The sequence below is a fragment of the Hyla sarda genome, chromosome 2 (genome assembly GCF_029499605.1).
Source record: "Hyla sarda isolate aHylSar1 chromosome 2, aHylSar1.hap1, whole genome shotgun sequence".
Classification (NCBI taxonomy): Eukaryota; Metazoa; Chordata; class Amphibia; order Anura; family Hylidae; genus Hyla; species Hyla sarda.
Genome location: NC_079190.1, coordinates 277700967 through 277725130, shown reverse-complemented (window position 1 = coordinate 277725130; position 24164 = coordinate 277700967). Strand labels below are relative to the sequence as shown.

Here is a 24164-nt window from a genome sequence, read left to right as displayed (position 1 = left end):
CTCTGTACAGAGACAAAACACAGGAAGTGTGGGTGGGACAAGTAGGGCTCTGTACAGAGACAAAACACAGGATGTGTGGGTGGGACAAGTAGGGCTCTGTACAGAGACAAAACACAGGAAGTGTGGGTGGGACAAGTAGGGCTCTGTACAGAGACAAAACACAGGAAGTGTGAGTGGGACAAGTAGGGCTCTGTACAGAGACAAAACACAGGAAGTGTGAGTGGGACAAGTAGGGCTCTGTACAGAGACAAAACACAGAAAGTGTGAGTGGGACAAGTAGGGCTCTGTACAGAGACAAAACACAGGAAGTGTGGGTGGGACAAGTAGGGCTCTGTACAGAGACAAAACACAGGAAGTGTGAGTGGGACAAGTAGGGCTCTGTGCAGGTTCCTGGCCTGCCAATCATCCTGCTGTGTAAGCAAATATACATATAATGGTATCATCTGCTAGACTTAGTTACCATTATCAACAGGATTTGTTAACAACAATCATAGACGACTGTCAATAGAGTTTATCTTTACAAGGTTAAGCTGTAGCAACCAATAAAAATCTGTTCCATCACATATGACTGGCAAAATGTGAGCCAAAGCCATAAGTAGATCTAAGGGAGTATAAAGCAAATACTGAGACTGAGACTTTTTTCCTTTGGGGTCCATAACAGTGTTAGGCTTGGAGAAATTCCACAATAAGTGGGTGTGAAAACAGTCTTAGGCTGGGTCCACACTACGTTTTGTCCCATACGGGAGCGCATACGGCAGGGGAGAGCTAAAACCTCGCGCTCCCGTATGTTACCGTATGCGCTCCCATATGTCATTCATTTCAATGAGCCGACCGGAGTGAAACGTTCGGTCCGGTCGGCTCATTTTTGCGCCGTATGCGCTTTTACAACCGGACCTAAAACCGTGCTTTTAGCTCCCCCCTGCCGTATGCGCTCCCGTATGGGACAAAACGTAGTGTGGACCCAGCCTTAGGTGGTATACACTTTCTCAGTCACTAATGATAGGCCCATTAGGAAATACACACAGCTATGTACATTTCTGCAGGGATCAGGAGGAGCCTTCACGGTGAAAGGCATTTTGATCATTAGAGATGTCTCGTGTCAATGTCTACTCCTGATTTTGGGCAAAAAATTACTGATCTAGATACTGGCCCTCATTTACTTAGAAAGTCGGGTCGGGTTTCTGGTTGTATTTGAACCCGACACCATAGTTTCCTCGCTTATTTACTATTCGTGTCGCAGGCATGTCGCAAGTAATTTTTTTTTTGGTGTCGCACGCTCGTATTTGTGTCGCATTTTTTTTAAGTAAAAAAAAAAAAAATAAAAAATATATATATATATATATATATATATATATATATATATATATATATACACACATTAGAAACAATCACATAAAAAAGAAGCAGTCACTAATTTATGAGAAAAAACCATCACACCAAAATATACAACATATCAGGCTTTCCATAGGTTAGATAGGGCTATTTGCAACAGGTCAGAGCTGTGGGGGAAAAAAAGAAGAAAAACCCGACAATTCGGGTGCTTTACAATGATAAATATGTGTGAAAGGTCCTTCTTTGTCGGGACACGCCCCTTTTTCGGGTTTCCTTCTTTGTCGGGACACGCCCCTTTTTCGGGTTCCAGCCGACCCGAGTCGGATGACTCAGGAAGAACTGTTGCGCACTGGCCCATGATGTCTGCGAAATGTCTGCGCCATGTCGCAGAAAAAATGCGACAAAAAAAACTGACAAAAGTTATCGGGTTGTGAATAGTAAAGGAGGGCCACTGAGTCTACAAAATACTATCTATGGACATTAATATGTATGATGGGAGCTTTTAGAATGTGGATCACAGAGATGACCGGTTATAGTGGGCACAGGTTTTGTGCCAGCTTTTGACCTTTGACCTTTCTGCATGTTGTAGAGATTCATTATGTTATTGACAGCTGTCCAGCAAGGAAGGCATCAAGAGGTCTATCTTCATATCAGTCCTTCTGTCTACCCTTAAATGTATCCACAGATCTATAATCATATACTGTAAATCCACAGATCTATAATCATATACTGTAAATCCACAGATCTATCCTCATATATATCCACAGATCTATCCTCATATACTGTATATCCACAGATCTAGCCTCATATATATCCACAGATCTATACTCATATATATCCACAGATCTATTCTCACATGTATCCACAGATCTATCCTCATATATATCCACAGATCTATCCTCATATACTGTATTTCCACAGATCTATCCTCATATACTGTATATCCACAGATCTATCCTCACATGTATCCACAGATCTATCCTCATATATATCCACAGATCTATCCTCATATACTGTATTTCCACAGATCTATCCTCATATACTGTATATCCACAGATCTATCCTCACATGTATCCACAGATCTATCCTCATGATATATATCCACAGATCTATCCTCATATACTGTATATCCACAGATCTATCCTCATATACTGTATATCCACAGATCTATCCTCATGATATATATCCACCGATCTATCCTCATATATATCCACAGATCTATCCTCATATACTGTATATCCACAGATCTATCCTCATATACTGTATATCCACAGATCTATCCTCACATGTATCCACAGATCTATCCTCATGATATATATCCACAGATCTATCCTCATATACTGTATATCCACAGATCTATCCTCCTATACTGTATATCCACAGATCTATCCTCATATATATCCACAGATCTATCCTCATATACTGTATATCCACAGATCTATCCTCATATACTGTATATCCACAGATCTATCCTCACATGTATCCACAGATCTATCCTCATATACTGTAAATCCACCGATCTATCCTCATATACTGTATATCCACAGATCTATCCTCACATGTATCCACAGATCTATCCTCATATACTGTAAATCCACCGATCTATCCTCATATACTGTATATCCACAGATCTATCCTCACATGTATCCACAGATCTATCCTCATGATATATATCCACAGATCTATCCTCATGATATATATCCACAGATCTATCCTCATGATATATATCCACAGATCTATCCTCATATACTGTATATCCACAGATCTATCCTCATATACTGTATATCCACAGATCTATCCTCACATGTATCCACAGATCTATCCTCATGATATATATCCACAGATCTATCCTCATGATATATATCCACAGATCTATCCTCATATACTGTATATCCACAGATCTATCCTCATATACTGTATATCCACAGATCTATCCTCACATGTATCCACCGATCTATCCTCATGATATATATCCACAGATCTATCCTCATATACTGTATATCCACAGATCTATCCTCACATGTATCCACAGATCTATCCTCATATACTGTAAATCCACAGATCTATCCTCATATATATCCACAGATCTATCCTCACATGTATCCACAGATCTATCCTCATGATATATATCCACAGATCTATCCTCATGATATATATCCACAGATCTATCCTCATGATATATATCCACAGATCTATCCTCATATACTGTATATCCACAGATCTATCCTCATATACTGTATATCCACAGATCTATCCTCACATGTATCCACAGATCTATCCTCATGATATATATCCACAGATCTATCCTCATGATATATATCCACAGATCTATCCTCATATACTGTATATCCACAGATCTATCCTCATATACTGTATATCCACAGATCTATCCTCACATGTATCCACCGATCTATCCTCATGATATATATCCACAGATCTATCCTCATATACTGTATATCCACAGATCTATCTCACATGTATCCACAGATCTATCCTCATATACTGTAAATCCACAGATCTATCCTCATATATATCCACAGATCTATCCTCATATATATCCACAGATCTATCCTCATATATATCCACAGATCTATCCTCATATATATATCCACAGATCTATCCTCATATATATATCCACAGATCTATCCTCATATATATATCCACAGATCTATCCTCATATATATATCCACAGATCTATCCTCATATATATATCCACAGATCTATCCTCATATATATATCCACAGATCTATCCTCATATATATATCCACAGATCTATCCTCATATATATATCCACAGATCTATCCTCATATATATATATATCCACAGATCTATCCTCATATATATATATATCCACAGATCTATCCTCATATATATATATATATCCACAGATCTATCCTCATATATATATATATATACATAGATCTATCCTCATATATATATATCCACAGATCTATCCTCATATATATATATATCCACAGATCTATCCTCATATATATATATCCACAGATCTATCCTCATATATATATATCCACAGATCTATCCTCATATATATATCCACAGATCTATCCTCATATATATATCCACAGATCTATCCTCATATATATATCCACAGATCTATCCTCATATATATATCCACAGATCTATCCACATATATATATCCACAGATCTATCCTCATATATATATCCACAGATCTATCCTCATATATATATCCACAGATCTATCCTCATATATATATCCACAGATCTATCCTCATATATATCCACAGATCTATCCTCATATATATACACAGATCTATCCTCATGATATATATACTCACAGATCTATCCTCTTATGACAATGCCCATGATCCTATGTGAGAACTAGTAGCTCACACACCTAGCCCCAGCCTATATATGGCCACTGGTGTTTAGACTGAAGTGCCCGGGCTTCAGCTGACTGGCACCTTGTAATGAATCTGAACAGTCACATACAACAGGTGCAGGGGACAGCACACACTGCACATAAGTGTCCACACCGGGGGAGTACTGCACCTGCCACACGCTGGAATCCTATCTACCCGCAGCATACGTACCCGCACAGTGCCCCGGAGGTGCCAGTCGTGCACACAGGGACATGGAGAGCAGCCTTGCTGTACCTGTCGCTGTCCCACAGCTAAACCCGGAGCCCCTCCCCCTGCCCTCAGCCAGCTCCCTCCCCTCCTCCTCCCGGAAGTAGCGCCTTGTGTTGATGCCAGGGCTTCCTTTCCCTGTCCTCAGCATGGCGTCAGTTACCATGGTAGCCCCGGGGCTCAGCCTGCCTCTGGCATTGGTGACGCCGTAAAGCGGAAGTCTTGTAGTAAATGGAGGACGGAAGACATGTGTTTGTGGAAAGGCGACGGAAGCTGGGAAGTGTCAGTGCGGACAGCGCGGGGAACTAATGCCTGAGAGTTCAGTAAGTGATGCTGGCGGGGCCATGCTCCGTATAGAGTACTCGGGGCATTGTGAATACGGGGACATACCGGCACTCTCCTAATCTACAGCCTTGTGGAGAGCTGGAGGCTGCCCCTGATGAAGAGACACGTGTAGGGGGCTCAACAAGATGAGTGGGGGCTGATCCCCGGGCTGCAGAAACCCATTTGTGGTGCCAGACTATAGCTGACCATAGTCATAAGGCCTTCAGGTGACACATATTGGGGCACGTCATATACAAGGGATGTGAGAAGTGCTATTAGCTGGTTACTGTGCCCTCCGGTGACATATTGGGGCACGTCATATACAAGGGATGTGAGAAGGGCTATAGTTGGTTACTGTGCCCACCGGTGACATATTGGGGCACGTCATATACAAGGGATGTGTGAAGGGCTATTCGCTGCTTACTGTGCTCACCGGTGATATATTGGGTGTATGTTATATATAAGGCATGTGTGAAGGGCTATTAGCTGGTTACTGTGCTCACCGGTGATATATTGGGGTGTATGTTATATATAAGGCATGTGTGAAGGGCTATTAGCTGGTTACTGTGCTCACCGGTGATATATTGGGTGTATGTTATATATAAGGGATGTGTGAAGGGCTATTAGCTGGTTACTGTGCCCACCGGTGATATATTGGGGTGTATGTTATATAGAAGGGATGTGTGAAGGGCTATTAGCTGGTTACTGTGCCCACCGGTGACATATTGGGGTGTATGTTATATATAAGGGATGTGTGAAGGGCTATTAGCTGGTTACTGTGCCCACCGGTGACATATTGGGGTGTATGTTATATATAAGGGATGTGTGAAGGGCTATTAGCTGGTTACTGTGCCCACCGGTGACATATTGGGGTGTATGTTATATATAAGGGATGTGTGAAGGGCTATTAGCTGGTTACTGTGCCCACCGGTGACATATTGGGGTGTATGTTATATATAAGGAATGTGTGAAGGGCTATTAGCTGGTTACTGTGCCCACCGGTGACATATTGGGGCGCGTCATCTACAAGGGATGTGTGAAGGGCTATTAGCTGGTTACTGTGCCCACCGGTGACATATAGGGGTGTATGTTATATATAAGGGATGTGTGAAGGGCTATTAGCTGGTTACTGTGCCCACCGGTGACATATTGGGGTGTATGTTATATATAAGGGATGTGTGAAGGGCTATTAGCTGGTTACTGTGCCCACCGGTGACATATTGGGGTGTATGTTATATATAAGGGATGTGTGAAGGGCTATTAGCTGGTTACTGTGCCCACCGGTGACATATTGGGGCGCGTCATCTACAAGGGATGTGTGAAGGGCTATTAGTTGGTTACTGTGCTCACCGGTGATATATTGGGGTGTATGTTATATATAAGGCATGTGTGAAGGGCTATTAGCTGGTTACTGTGCCCACCGGTGACATATTGGGGTGTATGTTATATATAAGGGATGTGTGAAGGGCTATTAGCTGGTTACTGTGCCCACCGGTGACATATTGGGGCGCGTCATCTACAAGGGATGTGTGAAGGGCTATTAGCTGGTTACTGTGCCCACCGGTGACATATTGGGGTGTATGTTATATATAAGGGATGTGTGAAGGGCTATTAGCTGGTTACTGTGCCCACCGGTGACATATTGGGGTGTATGTTATATATAAGGAATGTGTGAAGGGCTATTAGCTGGTTACTGTGCCCACCGGTGACATATTGGGGCGCGTCATCTACAAGGGATGTGTGAAGGGCTATTAGCTGGTTACTGTGCCCACCGGTGACATATAGGGGTGTATGTTATATATAAGGGATGTGTGAAGGGCTATTAGCTGGTTACTGTGCCCACCGGTGACATATTGGGGTGTATGTTATATAGAAGGGATGTGTGAAGGGCTATTAGCTGGTTACTGTGCCCACCGGTGATATATTGGGGTGTATGTTATATATAAGGGATGTGTGAAGGGCTATTAGTTGGTTACTGTGCCCACCGGTGATATATTGGGGTGTATGTTATATATAAGGGATGTGTGAAGGGCTATTAGCTGGTTACTGTGCCCACCGGTGACATATTGGGGTGTATGTTATATATAAGGGATGTGTGAAGGGCTATTAGCTGGTTACTGTGCCCACCGGTGACATATTGGGGCGCGTCATCTACAAGGGATGTGTGAAGGGCTATTAGCTGGTTACTGTGCCCACCGGTGACATATTGGGGTGTATGTTATATATAAGGGATGTGTGAAGGGCTATTAGCTGGTTACTGTGCCCACCGGTGACATATTGGGGTGTATGTTATATATAAGGAATGTGTGAAGGGCTATTAGCTGGTTACTGTGCCCACCGGTGACATATTGGGGCGCGTCATCTACAAGGGATGTGTGAAGGGCTATTAGCTGGTTACTGTGCCCACCGGTGACATATAGGGGTGTATGTTATATATAAGGGATGTGTGAAGGGCTATTAGCTGGTTACTGTGCCCACCGGTGACATATTGGGGTGTATGTTATATAGAAGGGATGTGTGAAGGGCTATTAGCTGGTTACTGTGCCCACCGGTGATATATTGGGGTGTATGTTATATATAAGGGATGTGTGAAGGGCTATTAGTTGGTTACTGTGCCCACCGGTGATATATTGGGGTGTATGTTATATATAAGGGATGTGTGAAGGGCTATTAGCTGGTTACTGTGCCCACCGGTGATATATTGGGGTGTATGTTATATATAAGGGATGTGTGAAGGGCTATTAGCTGGTTACTGTGCCCACCGGTGATATATTGGGGTGTATGTTATATATAAGGGATGTGTGAAGGGCTATTAGCTGGTTACTGTGCCCACCGGTGATATATTGGGGTGTATGTTATATATAAGGGATGTGTGAAGGGCTATTAGCTGGTTACTGTGCCCACCGGTGACATATTGGGGCGCGTCATCTACAAGGGATGTGTGAAGGGCTATTAGCTGGTTACTGTGCCCACCGGTGACATATTGGGGTGTATGTTATATATAAGGGATGTGTGAAGGGCTATTAGCTGGTTACTGTGCCCACCGGTGACATATTGGGGCGCGTCATCTACAAGGGATGTGTGAAGGGCTATTAGCTGGTTACTGTGCCCACCGGTGACATATTGGGGTGTATGTTATATATAAGGGATGTGTGATGGGCTATTAGCTGGTTACTGTGCCCACCGGTGACATATTGGGGTGTATGTTATATATAAGGAATGTGTGAAGGGCTATTAGCTGGTTACTGTGCCCACCGGTGACATATTGGGGTGTATGTTATATATAAGGGATGTGTGAAGGGCTATTAGCTGGTTACTGTGCCCACCGGTGACATATTGGGGTGTATGTTATATAGAAGGGATGTGTGAAGGGCTATTAGCTGGTTACTGTGCCCACCGGTGACATATTGGGGTGTATGTTATATATAAGGGATGTGTGAAGGGCTATTAGCTGGTTACTGTGCCCACCGGTGACATATTGGGGTGTATGTTATATATAAGGGATGTGTGAAGGGCTATTAGCTGGTTACTGTGCCCACCGGTGACATATTGGGGTGTATGTTATATATAAGGGATGTGTGAAGGGCTATTAGCTGGTTACTGTGCCCACCGGTGACATATTGGGGTGTATGTTATATATAAGGAATGTGTGAAGGGCTATTAGCTGGTTACTGTGCCCACCGGTGACATATTGGGGCGCGTCATCTACAAGGGATGTGTGAAGGGCTATTAGCTGGTTACTGTGCCCACCGGTGACATATAGGGGTGTATGTTATATATAAGGGATGTGTGAAGGGCTATTAGCTGGTTACTGTGCCCACCGGTGACATATTGGGGTGTATGTTATATATAAGGGATGTGTGAAGGGCTATTAGCTGGTTACTGTGCCCACCGGTGACATATTGGGGTGTATGTTATATATAAGGGATGTGTGAAGGGCTATTAGCTGGTTACTGTGCCCACCGGTGACATATTGGGGCGCGTCATCTACAAGGGATGTGTGAAGGGCTATTAGCTGGTTACTGTGCCCACCGGTGACATATTGGGGTGTATGTTATATATAAGGGATGTGTGAAGGGCTATTAGCTGGTTACTGTGCCCACCGGTGACATATTGGGGTGTATGTTATATATAAGGAATGTGTGAAGGGCTATTAGCTGGTTACTGTGCCCACCGGTGACATATTGGGGCGCGTCATCTACAAGGGATGTGTGAAGGGCTATTAGCTGGTTACTGTGCCCACCGGTGACATATAGGGGTGTATGTTATATATAAGGGATGTGTGAAGGGCTATTAGCTGGTTACTGTGCCCACCGGTGACATATTGGGGTGTATGTTATATAGAAGGGATGTGTGAAGGGCTATTAGCTGGTTACTGTGCCCACCGGTGATATATTGGGGTGTATGTTATATATAAGGGATGTGTGAAGGGCTATTAGTTGGTTACTGTGCCCACCGGTGATATATTGGGGTGTATGTTATATATAAGGGATGTGTGAAGGGCTATTAGCTGGTTACTGTGCCCACCGGTGATATATTGGGGTGTATGTTATATATAAGGGATGTGTGAAGGGCTATTAGCTGGTTACTGTGCCCACCGGTGATATATTGGGGTGTATGTTATATATAAGGGATGTGTGAAGGGCTATTAGCTGGTTACTGTGCCCACCGGTGATATATTGGGGTGTATGTTATATATAAGGGATGTGTGAAGGGCTATTAGCTGGTTACTGTGCCCACCGGTGACATATTGGGGCGCGTCATCTACAAGGGATGTGTGAAGGGCTATTAGCTGGTTACTGTGCCCACCGGTGACATATTGGGGTGTATGTTATATATAAGGGATGTGTGAAGGGCTATTAGCTGGTTACTGTGCCCACCGGTGACATATTGGGGCGCGTCATCTACAAGGGATGTGTGAAGGGCTATTAGCTGGTTACTGTGCCCACCGGTGACATATTGGGGTGTATGTTATATATAAGGGATGTGTGAAGGGCTATTAGCTGGTTACTGTGCCCACCGGTGACATATTGGGGTGTATGTTATATATAAGGAATGTGTGAAGGGCTATTAGCTGGTTACTGTGCCCACCGGTGACATATTGGGGTGTATGTTATATATAAGGGATGTGTGAAGGGCTATTAGCTGGTTACTGTGCCCACCGGTGACATATTGGGGTGTATGTTATATAGAAGGGATGTGTGAAGGGCTATTAGCTGGTTACTGTGCCCACCGGTGACATATTGGGGTGTATGTTATATATAAGGGATGTGTGAAGGGCTATTAGCTGGTTACTGTGCCCACCGGTGACATATTGGGGTGTATGTTATATATAAGGGATGTGTGAAGGGCTATTAGCTGGTTACTGTGCCCACCGGTGACATATTGGGGTGTATGTTATATATAAGGGATGTGTGAAGGGCTATTAGCTGGTTACTGTGCCCACCGGTGACATATTGGGGTGTATGTTATATATAAGGAATGTGTGAAGGGCTATTAGCTGGTTACTGTGCCCACCGGTGACATATTGGGGCGCGTCATCTACAAGGGATGTGTGAAGGGCTATTAGCTGGTTACTGTGCCCACCGGTGACATATAGGGGTGTATGTTATATATAAGGGATGTGTGAAGGGCTATTAGCTGGTTACTGTGCCCACCGGTGACATATTGGGGTGTATGTTATATATAAGGGATGTGTGAAGGGCTATTAGCTGGTTACTGTGCCCACCGGTGACATATTGGGGTGTATGTTATATATAAGGGATGTGTGAAGGGCTATTAGCTGGTTACTGTGCCCACCGGTGACATATTGGGGCGCGTCATCTACAAGGGATGTGTGAAGGGCTATTAGTTGGTTACTGTGCTCACCGGTGATATATTGGGGTGTATGTTATATATAAGGCATGTGTGAAGGGCTATTAGCTGGTTACTGTGCCCACCGGTGACATATTGGGGTGTATGTTATATATAAGGGATGTGTGAAGGGCTATTAGCTGGTTACTGTGCCCACCGGTGACATATTGGGGTGTATGTTATATATAAGGAATGTGTGAAGGGCTATTAGCTGGTTACTGTGCCCACCGGTGACATATTGGGGTGTATGTTATATATAAGGGATGTGTGAAGGGCTATTAGCTGGTTACTGTGCCCACCGGTGACATATTGGGGTGTATGTTATATAGAAGGGATGTGTGAAGGGCTATTAGCTGGTTACTGTGCCCACCGGTGACATATTGGGGTGTATGTTATATATAAGGGATGTGTGAAGGGCTATTAGCTGGTTACTGTGCCCACCGGTGACATATTGGGGTGTATGTTATATATAAGGGATGTGTGAAGGGCTATTAGCTGGTTACTGTGCCCACCGGTGACATATTGGGGTGTATGTTATATATAAGGGATGTGTGAAGGGCTATTAGCTGGTTACTGTGCCCACCGGTGACATATTGGGGTGTATGTTATATATAAGGAATGTGTGAAGGGCTATTAGCTGGTTACTGTGCCCACCGGTGACATATTGGGGCGCGTCATCTACAAGGGATGTGTGAAGGGCTATTAGCTGGTTACTGTGCCCACCGGTGACATATAGGGGTGTATGTTATATATAAGGGATGTGTGAAGGGCTATTAGCTGGTTACTGTGCCCACCGGTGACATATTGGGGTGTATGTTATATATAAGGGATGTGTGAAGGGCTATTAGCTGGTTACTGTGCCCACCGGTGACATATTGGGGTGTATGTTATATATAAGGGATGTGTGAAGGGCTATTAGCTGGTTACTGTGCCCACCGGTGACATATTGGGGTGTATGTTATATATAAGGGATGTGTGAAGGGCTATTAGCTGGTTACTGTGCCCACCGGTGACATATTGGGGTGTATGTTATATATAAGGAATGTGTGAAGGGCTATTAGCTGGTTACTGTGCCCACCGGTGACATATTGGGGCGCGTCATCTACAAGGGATGTGTGAAGGGCTATTAGCTGGTTACTGTGCCCACCGGTGACATATAGGGGTGTATGTTATATATAAGGGATGTGTGAAGGGCTATTAGCTGGTTACTGTGCCCACCGGTGACATATTGGGGTGTATGTTATATATAAGGGATGTGTGAAGGGCTATTAGCTGGTTACTGTGCCCACCGGTGACATATTGGGGTGTATGTTATATATAAGGGATGTGTGAAGGGCTATTAGCTGGTTACTGTGCCCACCGGTGACATATTGGGGCGCGTCATCTACAAGGGATGTGTGAAGGGCTATTAGTTGGTTACTGTGCTCACCGGTGATATATTGGGGTGTATGTTATATATAAGGCATGTGTGAAGGGCTATTAGCTGGTTACTGTGCCCACCGGTGACATATTGGGGTGTATGTTATATATAAGGGATGTGTGAAGGGCTATTAGCTGGTTACTGTGCCCACCGGTGACATATTGGGGCGCGTCATCTACAAGGGATGTGTGAAGGGCTATTAGCTGGTTACTGTGCCCACCGGTGACATATTGGGGTGTATGTTATATATAAGGGATGTGTGAAGGGCTATTAGCTGGTTACTGTGCCCACCGGTGACATATTGGGGTGTATGTTATATATAAGGAATGTGTGAAGGGCTATTAGCTGGTTACTGTGCCCACCGGTGACATATTGGGGCGCGTCATCTACAAGGGATGTGTGAAGGGCTATTAGCTGGTTACTGTGCCCACCGGTGACATATAGGGGTGTATGTTATATATAAGGGATGTGTGAAGGGCTATTAGCTGGTTACTGTGCCCACCGGTGACATATTGGGGTGTATGTTATATAGAAGGGATGTGTGAAGGGCTATTAGCTGGTTACTGTGCCCACCGGTGATATATTGGGGTGTATGTTATATATAAGGGATGTGTGAAGGGCTATTAGTTGGTTACTGTGCCCACCGGTGATATATTGGGGTGTATGTTATATATAAGGGATGTGTGAAGGGCTATTAGCTGGTTACTGTGCCCACCGGTGATATATTGGGGTGTATGTTATATATAAGGGATGTGTGAAGGGCTATTAGCTGGTTACTGTGCCCACCGGTGATATATTGGGGTGTATGTTATATATAAGGGATGTGTGAAGGGCTATTAGCTGGTTACTGTGCCCACCGGTGATATATTGGGGTGTATGTTATATATAAGGGATGTGTGAAGGGCTATTAGCTGGTTACTGTGCCCACCGGTGACATATTGGGGCGCGTCATCTACAAGGGATGTGTGAAGGGCTATTAGCTGGTTACTGTGCCCACCGGTGACATATTGGGGTGTATGTTATATATAAGGGATGTGTGAAGGGCTATTAGCTGGTTACTGTGCCCACCGGTGACATATTGGGGCGCGTCATCTACAAGGGATGTGTGAAGGGCTATTAGCTGGTTACTGTGCCCACCGGTGACATATTGGGGTGTATGTTATATATAAGGGATGTGTGAAGGGCTATTAGCTGGTTACTGTGCCCACCGGTGACATATTGGGGTGTATGTTATATATAAGGAATGTGTGAAGGGCTATTAGCTGGTTACTGTGCCCACCGGTGACATATTGGGGTGTATGTTATATATAAGGGATGTGTGAAGGGCTATTAGCTGGTTACTGTGCCCACCGGTGACATATTGGGGTGTATGTTATATAGAAGGGATGTGTGAAGGGCTATTAGCTGGTTACTGTGCCCACCGGTGACATATTGGGGTGTATGTTATATATAAGGGATGTGTGAAGGGCTATTAGCTGGTTACTGTGCCCACCGGTGACATATTGGGGTGTATGTTATATATAAGGGATGTGTGAAGGGCTATTAGCTGGTTACTGTGCCCACCGGTGACATATTGGGGTGTATGTTATATATAAGGGATGTGTGAAGGGCTATTAGCTGGTTACTGTGCCCACCGGTGACATATTGGGGTGTATGTTATATATAAGGAATGTGTGAAGGGCTATTAGCTGGTTACTGTGCCCACCGGTGACATATTGGGGCGCGTCATCTACAAGGGATGTGTGAAGGGCTATTAGCTGGTTACTGTGCCCACCGGTGACATATAGGGGTGTATGTTATATATAAGGGATGTGTGAAGGGCTATTAGCTGGTTACTGTGCCCACCGGTGACATATTGGGGTGTATGTTATATATAAGGGATGTGTGAAGGGCTATTAGCTGGTTACTGTGCCCACCGGTGACATATTGGGGTGTATGTTATATATAAGGGATGTGTGAAGGGCTATTAGCTGGTTACTGTGCCCACCGGTGACATATTGGGGCGCGTCATCTACAAGGGATGTGTGAAGGGCTATTAGTTGGTTACTGTGCTCACCGGTGATATATTGGGGTGTATGTTATATATAAGGCATGTGTGAAGGGCTATTAGCTGGTTACTGTGCCCACCGGTGACATATTGGGGTGTATGTTATATATAAGGGATGTGTGAAGGGCTATTAGCTGGTTACTGTGCCCACCGGTGACATATTGGGGCGCGTCATCTACAAGGGATGTGTGAAGGGCTATTAGCTGGTTACTGTGCCCACCGGTGACATATTGGGGTGTATGTTATATATAAGGGATGTGTGAAGGGCTATTAGCTGGTTACTGTGCCCACCGGTGACATATTGGGGTGTATGTTATATATAAGGAATGTGTGAAGGGCTATTAGCTGGTTACTGTGCCCACCGGTGACATATTGGGGCGCGTCATCTACAAGGGATGTGTGAAGGGCTATTAGCTGGTTACTGTGCCCACCGGTGACATATAGGGGTGTATGTTATATATAAGGGATGTGTGAAGGGCTATTAGCTGGTTACTGTGCCCACCGGTGACATATTGGGGTGTATGTTATCTAGAAGGGATGTGTGAAGGGCTATTAGCTGGTTACTGTGCCCACCGGTGATATATTGGGGTGTATGTTATATATAAGGGATGTGTGAAGGGCTATTAGTTGGTTACTGTGCCCACCGGTGATATATTGGGGTGTATGTTATATATAAGGGATGTGTGAAGGGCTATTAGCTGGTTACTGTGCCCACCGGTGATATATTGGGGTGTATGTTATATATAAGGGATGTGTGAAGGGCTATTAGCTGGTTACTGTGCCCACCGGTGATATATTGGGGTGTATGTTATATATAAGGGATGTGTGAAGGGCTATTAGCTGGTTACTGTGCCCACCGGTGATATATTGGGGTGTATGTTATATATAAGGGATGTGTGAAGGGCTATTAGCTGGTTACTGTGCCCACCCGTGATATATTGGGGTGTATGTTATATATAAGGGATGTGTGAAGGGCTATTAGCTGGTTACTGTGCCCACCGGTGACATATTGGGGCGCGTCATCTACAAGGGATGTGTGAAGGGCTATTAGTTGGTTACTGTGCCCACCAGTGACATATTGGGGCGCGTCATCTACAAGGGATGTGTGAAGGGCTAGTCGCTGGTTACTGTGCCCACCGGTGACATATTGGGGTGTATGTTATATATAAGGGATATGTGAAGGGTTTTCAGCTGGTTACTGTGCCCACAGGTGATATATTGGGATGTATGTTATATATAAGGGATGTGTAAAGGGTTATTCACTGGTTACTTGACTTATTGGGGCGCGTCATCTACAAGGAATGTGTGAAGGGCTATTAGCTGGTTACTGTGCCCACAGGTGACATTGGGGTTTATATTATATATAAGGGATGTGTAAAGGGTTTTCAGCTGGTTACTGTGCCCACCGGTGACATATTGGGGCGCTTCATCTACAAGGGTATTTGTACAGGGTTATTTGCTGGTTACTGTGCCCACTGGTGACATTTGGGCGCGTCATCTACAAGGGATGTGTGAAGGGTTATTGCCTGGTTACTGTGCCCACTAGTGACATATTGGGGCGTGTCATCTACAAGGGTAGTGTATATGGTTATTCACTGGTTACTGTGCCCACCTTGTGACATATTGGGGCGTGTCATCTACAAGGGTAGTGTAAAGGGTTATTCACTGGTTACTGTGCCCACTGGTGACATATTGGGGCGTGTCATCTACAAGGGTAGTGTAAAGGGTTATTCACTGGTTACTGTGCCCACTGGTGACATATTGGGGCGCGTCATCTACAAGGGTAGTGTAAAGGGTTATTCACTGGTTACTGTGCCCACTGGTGACATATTGGGGTGTGTCATCTACAAGGGTATTGTAAAGGGTTATTCGCTGGTTACTGTGCCCACTGGCGACATATTGGGGCGCGTCATCTACAAGGGATGTGTGAAGGGTTATTGCCTAGTTACTGTGCCCACTGGTGACATATTGGGGCACGTCATCTACAAGGGTATTGTAAAGGGTTATTCGCTGGTTACTGTGCCCACCGGTGACATATTGGGGCACGTCATCTACAAGGGATGTGTGAAGGGTTATTGCCTGGTTACTGTGCCCACTGGTGACATATTGGGGCGCGTCATCTACAAGGCATGTGTGAAGGGTTATTGCTTGGTTACTGTGCCCACTGGTGACATATTGGGGCACGTCATCTACAAGGGTATTGTAAAGGGTTATTCGCTGGTTACTGTGCCCACCGGTGACATATTGGGGCACGTCATCTACAAGGGATGTGTGAAGGGTTATTGCCTGGTTACTGTGCCCACTGGTGACATATTGGGGCGCGTCATCTACAAGGCATGTGTGAAGGGTTATTGCTTGGTTACTGTGCCCACTGGTGACATATTGGGGCACGTCATCTACAAGGGTATTGTAAAGGGTTATTCGCTGGTTACTGTGCCCACTGGTGACATATTGGGGCGCGTCATCTACAAGGGATGTGTGAAGGGCTATTAGCTGGTTACTGTGCCCACTGGTGACATATTGGGGCACGTCATCTACAAGGGATGTGTGAAGGGTTATTGCCTGGTTACTGTGCCCACTGGTGACATATTGGGGCACATCATCTACAAGGGATGTGTGAAGGGTTTTCAGCTGGTTACTGTGTCCTCCATACATAAGGGAATCCTATGAAATGCCTTTCACTGACCACTGTACATTTGTTGTACACCAATAAGAGCTAAACTATGGGATTACTTTATAATCAGAAGCTATCCCCTATCCACAGGTATGACAGGTTTTCAGCTGGCTACAGTTGTGGATCTGCAGTTGTATAATCCGCAGTTGTGGATTTTACAATTTTGAATCCATAGCAGAACCTGTGTATTTATGTACCCTATGAAATCATAGCGAGCACCATACCAGCCAATATTGTAAAACAATACATAAAAAGGATGTTTATGGCTACTATTCTGAGCCAAGTAAAGCTTGAGACATGCAGAACTTCCTAAAGATAAAAATACAAAATGTGCATACAAGTTACTTAGGGCTATTCCTTCATTAAGTTACCAAAACGTTATTGTAGCCAGTGTCTCTGTCACTAGGGTATGCTAATAGGCCATAAGCCTAGTGACCCAATCTCTTTTAAATGCTAATAGGCCATAAGCCTAGTGACCCAATCGCTTTTAAATGCTAATAGGCCATAAGCCTAGTGACCCAATCGCTTTTAAATGTCAAAGATTACAGAACTTCCTTTTGGTAATGTTTTTTATTCTACTAAGGTTAGCCCTTTCGTCTTTTCCAGATACTTTAAATAATGGCTACGGGGACAGAGGCACCCATAGGTGGCAATACCCAGAATCTTGCCCTGGAACGTTGCTTGGGAATTCTTCGAACCGCAAAGAATGACAGTGAGCAGTTTGCTGCTTTACTTCTGGTAAGAAAATAGAAAACATGCAAAAGTCTGAACTTCTAAAAAACAAAAACAAAAAACATTGCTTGGCACAGTTCATCTCTGCATAAAGGCTTTTAATATCTAAAAACTGAAGCCAACCAGTTTTTATTTTATTTTTTTAATTGGTTGAGTAGCACAGGAGACTGCCTTATCAGACCCTAAAAATACTATGGAACCTTCACAGAAAGGATCCCAAGTAAAATCTTTTAAAGGAAAACTGTTAGCTTGTTCCCCCACACTAAACCTTATACACTGTGTTAGGGTGCATGCACACCACGTTTTTGCAATACAGTTCCCGTATCAGGTTTTTGACGAAAAACGGATTCCTCAAAACCTGACTAAACTGTATCAAAACGTGTGTACAAATTTGAACCCGTATACGGTTTAAAAAAGTATGTCCGGTTGCATCCGTTTTTTAAGAAAAAAAGTATACGTTTTTAACTTTTCACTCCATTATGAATAAAGTTTCATTTGTTTGATCGAAATTCCAAGAAAAAAACTGTGCAAAGTCAAAAACCATAAGGAGAAAACCGTATGGAACCGTACGCAAATACAGTTCTGTACGGTTCCCATTGACTCCCATGTTTAAAAAAAAACGTATACAGTTTTTTACTCGGACCAAAAACCGTGGTAGACTACAGTTTTGGGTATGGGGAAAAAAACTGACAAAACCGTACAGGATGCAAAACAAACACAACCTGATGCATCTTTTGAAACACGGTTTTCAATGGAGAGTCAATGCATATGGTTTTCAATATGGTTCCATACAGTTTTCACATACAAAACGTATACGGGAACTGTATTGCAAAAACGTGGTGTGAATGTCCCCTTATAGTGTGGGTGAACAGGAGTCCAACAAGGGGGTCACTTACTTAAATATGTCCAGTAGGTCCTGAGATGTCCCTCGAAGATCCACAGCTTAATTCAGTGAATCACGCACAGGGGGTGGGGGCTTAGAGACTCCACTAGGATGTGGAGTCACAGACAATTAATATGTAAATTAAGCTGATGAAGCCCCGCCCCCTGCAAATCCCTACCCCTGCTGCGCGATTCACTGAATTCATCAGTGAATCTTCTGGGGGACATATCTCAGGACCTACTGGACATATTTAAGTGAGCCCTCGTTGGACCTCCTGTTCACCCACACTATAACCCGGTGTATAAGGTTTAGTGTGAATGGGCTGACAGTTTTCCTTTTAATGGCACAATGCCCTTGAACCATGCACACTAAAAGGGAAATACCATATAATAATGTCATAAAATATCACTAGGAATTGCCTTTACTTTATGATCGATGGGGGTCTGACCTCTGAGACCCCAACCTAACAGGAGAATAAAGGGTTACAGATGCTACTTTAGAGCTGTGTCCCCCTTCTACGTTTTTCCGGCCTAGCCTCAGTGGCTGGACACTGCTTTGCAGGGGACACAGTTCACATCAGTCCTGTGTCTCATTCATTCCCTGGATAAGTTGGGGTCTCAGACATCTGAGGAGCCCGGTATATGCATGTGTTTTGGGGAATAAAGGATAGCTGTTGGCTGAGTGAGTGTTTGACCAACAGCTCTCTGAAAGATACACTGCCCAAAAAAATAAAGGGAACACTAAGATAACACATCCTAGATCTGAATGAACTAATCGTATGAAATACTTTCATCTTTATATAGTTGAATGTGCTGACAGCAAAATATATCAATGGAAATAAAGTTTATCAACCCATGAAGGCCTGGATATGGAGTTACACTCAAAATCAAAGTGGAAAACCACACTACAGGCTGATACAACTTTGATGTAATGTCAAAATGAGGTTCAGTAGTGTGTATGACCTCCATGTGCACGTATGACCTCCCTACAATGCCTGGGCATGTTCCTGATGCCAACTCCTGGACAGTCTGTGGTGCAACGTGGCATTGGTGGATGGAGCGAGACATGATGTCCCAGATGTGCTCAATCGGATTCAGGTCTGGGGAACGGGCAGGCCAGTCCATAGCATCAATGCCTTCCTCTTGCAGGAACTGCTGACACACTCCAGCCACATGAGATCTAGCATAGTCTTGCGTTAGGAGGAACACAGGGCCAACCGCACCAGCATATGGTCTCACAAGGGGTCTGAGGATCTCATCTCGGTACCTAATGGCAGTCAGGCTACCTCTGGCAAGCACATGGAGGGCTGTGCGGCCCCCCAAAGAAATACCACCCCACACCATTACTGACCCACCGCCATACCGGTCATGCTGGAGGATGTTGCAGGCAGCAGAACGTTCTCCACGTCGTCTCCAGACTGTCACGTCTGTCAGATGTGCTCAGTGTGAACCTGCTTTAATCTGTGAAGAGCACAGGGCGCCAGTGGGGAATTTGCCAATCTTGGTGTTCTCTGGCAAATGCCAAACGTCCTGCACGGTGTTGGGCTGTAAGCACAACCCCCCACCTGTGGACGTCAGGCTGTCATACCACCCTCATGGAGTCTGTTTCACATTTGTGGCCTGCTGGAGGTAATTTTGCAGGGCTCTGTCAGTGCTCCTCCTGCTCCTCCTTGCACAAAGGTGTAGGTAGCGGTCCTGCTGCTGGGTTGTTGCCCTCCTACGGCCTCCTCCACCTCTCCTGATGTACTGGCCTGTCTCCTGGTTGCGCCTCCATGCTCTGGACACTACGCTAACAGACACAGCAAACCTTCTTGCCACAGCTCACATTGATGTGCCCTCCTGGATGAGCTGCACTACCTGAGCCACTTGTGTGGGTTGTAGACTCTGTCTCTTGCTACCACTAGAGTGAAAGCACCGCCACCATTCAAAAGTGACCAAAACATCAGCCAGGAAGCGTAAGAACTGAGAAGTGGTCTGTGGTCACCACCTGCAGAACCACTCCTTTATTGGGGGGTGTCTTGCTAATTGCCTACAATTTCCACCTGTTGTCTGTTCCATTTGCACAACAGCATGTGAAATTGATTGTCAGTGTTGCTTCCTGAGTGGACAGTGTGATTTCACAGAAGTGTGATTGACTTGGAGTTACATTGTGTTGTTTTAGTGTTCCCTGTATTTTGAGCAGTGTATTTGTGTTGTTAGTGTTCCCTTTATTTTGAGCAGTGTATTTGTGTTGTTAGTGTTCCCTTTATTTTGAGCAGTGTATTTGTGTTGTTAGTGTTCCCTTTATTTTGAGCAGTGTATATTAAGAATGTGGCCCACAGGTTAGATTACTTATCACACTATTGTCATTGATTTTCCTCAGATAACAAAATGTGTAAAAGCTGAAGAACTGGATAATGGTGCACGACATAGGATCTTTGATGTGGTTGGTTTTTCTTTCCTGAATCGCCTTCTGTTTTCAAAGAATACACCAGATGGATGCCCGGACTACTTGTACCAAAGCCTTGGGTTGACTCTTCTGGCTTGTTTCTGCACAGACCCTTCTCTTGCTTCGCATCCACAGTCTATCAATAAAATTCCAATTCTGAATGAAACTCTCAATATCTCCTGCCAGGATGACCTGGGAGATTTAAACTCTATGGTGGAGGATGCCTACCAATGTCTTCTAGGCATTCTTGCCTCTCCTGAGGGGGGCAAGCACTTAGTGACTGGTGGCACAATATCTTCCCTGTGTGAGGCATATATTAAGCAGAATCATGGATGGACAACTGCCCTTAGAATACTTACATCTTTACTCGCTTCTCTGCCAGACAAATCTTGGAAGAAAAGCTGCAATGAACTGCAGTGTCTGCTGGTTAAACTTAGTGAAGACTTTGACAATGAAGGAGACAGTCATAAATTCCACTTAGCAGAAATCCTTCCTGTGTTTCTTCCTCCATCACCGCTTCTGATTGAGACGTCGTGGGGAGCAAACTGCCTAAGACATCTAACTAAAGGTTTGCTTAAAATCCTGAGTAGTAAGCTAAGTATTTCCCAGCGAGACCCCGCACTGAAGCTTGCAGCATGTCTCTCCAATATATATGGATCTTCCTGGATCATGATTGAGGGAAGAGGAGACAAGGCAAAATTCTTGTCTCTGCTGGTGAACTTGGCATGTGTGGAGGTAAGGATGGCACTGGAAGACCCCTTACCACTGGATTCAAGACAAGCTCCTGCCACAGCATGTTATACCCTTGTTGAGATGGGTATTCAGGAATGTACCAAAGAGGAAGGTTATCCAGTGCTTAGAGAGGATCAGAAGCTGCAGCTCCTCCAAGTGATGCAAGAGGCATGCGCAGCGGTCATATACTATTTGCAGCAGGTATGGGCCCTTTTCTGATTCGTGTGCAGTATAAACAGTTTGTGGCTGACTAGATATTTCTGTAATAACATGAAACACAACTAGTACAGTCCAAGCATGCGCATGAAATTGGTTTATGGCAGCACTTCTAAACTGAATGCACTAGCTTTGTACTGTACATTTGCTATTGATTTCCTGTGCAAAAACCATACAGAAAATTTGCAGCAAATCGGCAATATCTGCACATCCCATAATTCTTACTGTTTATTTGTGTCTTCTGGTTGGAATCATCTTGATTTTGCTAAAAAGAAATGCATGCAGAAATTTCACCAACTCTACATACTAAAAACTGAGCTTAAAGGGGTTATCCAGGAAAAAATGTTTTTTATATATCAACTGGCTCCAGAAAGTTAAACGGAAAGTAAATTACTTCTACTAACAAATCTTAATCCTTTCAGTACTCATGAGCTGCTGAAGTTGAGTTGTTCTTTTCTGTCTAAGTGCTCTCTGATGACACGTGTCTCGGGAGCTGTCCAGAGTAGAAGCAAATCCCCATAGCAAACCTCTTCTGCTCAGTGCAGTTCCTGAGACAAGCAGATATGTCAGCAGAGAGCACTGTTTCCAGACAAATGAGAATAACTCAACTTCAGTAGCTGATAATTATTGGAAGGATTAAGATTTTTTAATAGAAGTAATTTACAAATCTGTTTAACTTTCTGGAGCCAGTTGATCCTTCAAAGGGTTTATCCCAAGATAAGACTTATCACCAATCCGCATAAGTGGTAAGTATGTGATCTGATCATCACGATTATTAGAACGTAGATTGTCCAAGTGAATGGAGAGGCAGTGTGCATGCCCAACATCTGCTCCATTCACTTCACTTGCTTTAGGACTGGCAAAAGATAGCAGAGATCAGTTCTTGGCTGTATTTAGTAGTCCTATAGCAATTGTGTTGAGCAGCAGTCAATCATGCACTCTGCTGTGCTCCATTAATGGGATACTCTGGGGGAAAACTATTTTTTTCATATCAACTGGTGCCAGAAAGTTTAAACAGATTTGTAAATGACTTCTATTTAAAAATCTAAATCCTTCCAGTACTTATCAGCTGCTGTATACTACAGAGTAAGTTGTATGTTTCTTTGCTGTCTGATCACAGTGCTCTCTGCTGACACCTTTGTCTGTGTCAGGAACTGTACAGAATAGGAGTAAATCCCCAGAGCAAACCTCCTGACATGTACAGAGGTGTAAGCAGAGAGCACTGTGGTCAGACAGGAAAGAACAACTCAACTTCCTCTGTAGTATACAGCAGCTGATAAGTACTGGAAGGATTTTGATTTTTAAATAGAAGTAATTTACAAATCTGTTTAACTTTCTGGCACCAGTTGATTTAAAAAGAAAAATGGTTTCCCACCGGAGTACCCCTTTAACTCTTGGGGTGAGAGTAGAGATGGGATGTTTTTTTCCATGGCTTAAACATTTTCAGAAATGTTACATCTTTAGATGAGACTTCCATTCTTGTGATTGTGGGGATCTTAATGCCCAGACCACCTCCGATCAGATACTTATTACTTAGGTAAATGAAAACCACTTTAATGGTCTATTCACACGTACAGTATTCTGCACAGATTTGATGTGCAGGATTTGAAACTGTGTTTACATTGAAATCTGCAGCAAAAAATCCTGTACATCCAATCTGCGCAGAATACTGTACGTGTGCATAGACCATAAAGGAGCTATTCCAAGATTAGAACTTATGTTTGTGCTCAGGCAGGTGGGAAAAAATAAAATAAATAAAATGGCTGCAGGTACCTTCCTCACCACTGTCACTGGGCCCTGTATCCAATACGTAGCACTTCTGGAATCGGTATCTCATCTTGGCTACTCATGGTGACCCAAAAAGTGCTGTGCATTGGGGAACCTTGGCCCAGTGACAGTAGTTGTGTTTTTTTTTT

General features: G+C 44.1%; 2 protein-coding genes across 4 annotated transcripts in view; one reads left to right on the top strand and one right to left on the bottom strand.

The window, feature by feature from the left end:
* The window catches only part of KIAA0319L (KIAA0319 like), a 127720-nt gene extending 122550 nt beyond the window's left edge, over nucleotides 1–5170 (bottom strand). The window contains exon 1 of one of the 2 annotated variants that reach the window (XM_056557201.1): nucleotides 5104–5170. The gene's annotated coding sequence lies outside the window, so the exon portion shown is untranslated. Of the gene's footprint in view, nucleotides 1–4904; nucleotides 5058–5103 lie in introns of those variants that run through there. The other variant, XM_056557200.1, reaches the window with a different exon arrangement.
* Nucleotides 5125–24164, top strand: part of NCDN (neurochondrin) — a 28294-nt gene continuing 9254 nt past the window's right edge. The window contains exons 1-3 of one of the 2 annotated variants that reach the window (XM_056557203.1): nucleotides 5125–5263; nucleotides 17865–17996; nucleotides 21235–22233. In XM_056557203.1, the coding sequence (XP_056413178.1) occupies nucleotides 17877–17996; nucleotides 21235–22233 (1119 nt within the window). In that variant the 5' untranslated portion in view covers nucleotides 5125–5263; nucleotides 17865–17876. Of the gene's footprint in view, nucleotides 5264–5317; nucleotides 5492–17864; nucleotides 17997–21234; nucleotides 22234–24164 lie in introns of those variants that run through there. The other variant, XM_056557204.1, reaches the window with a different exon arrangement.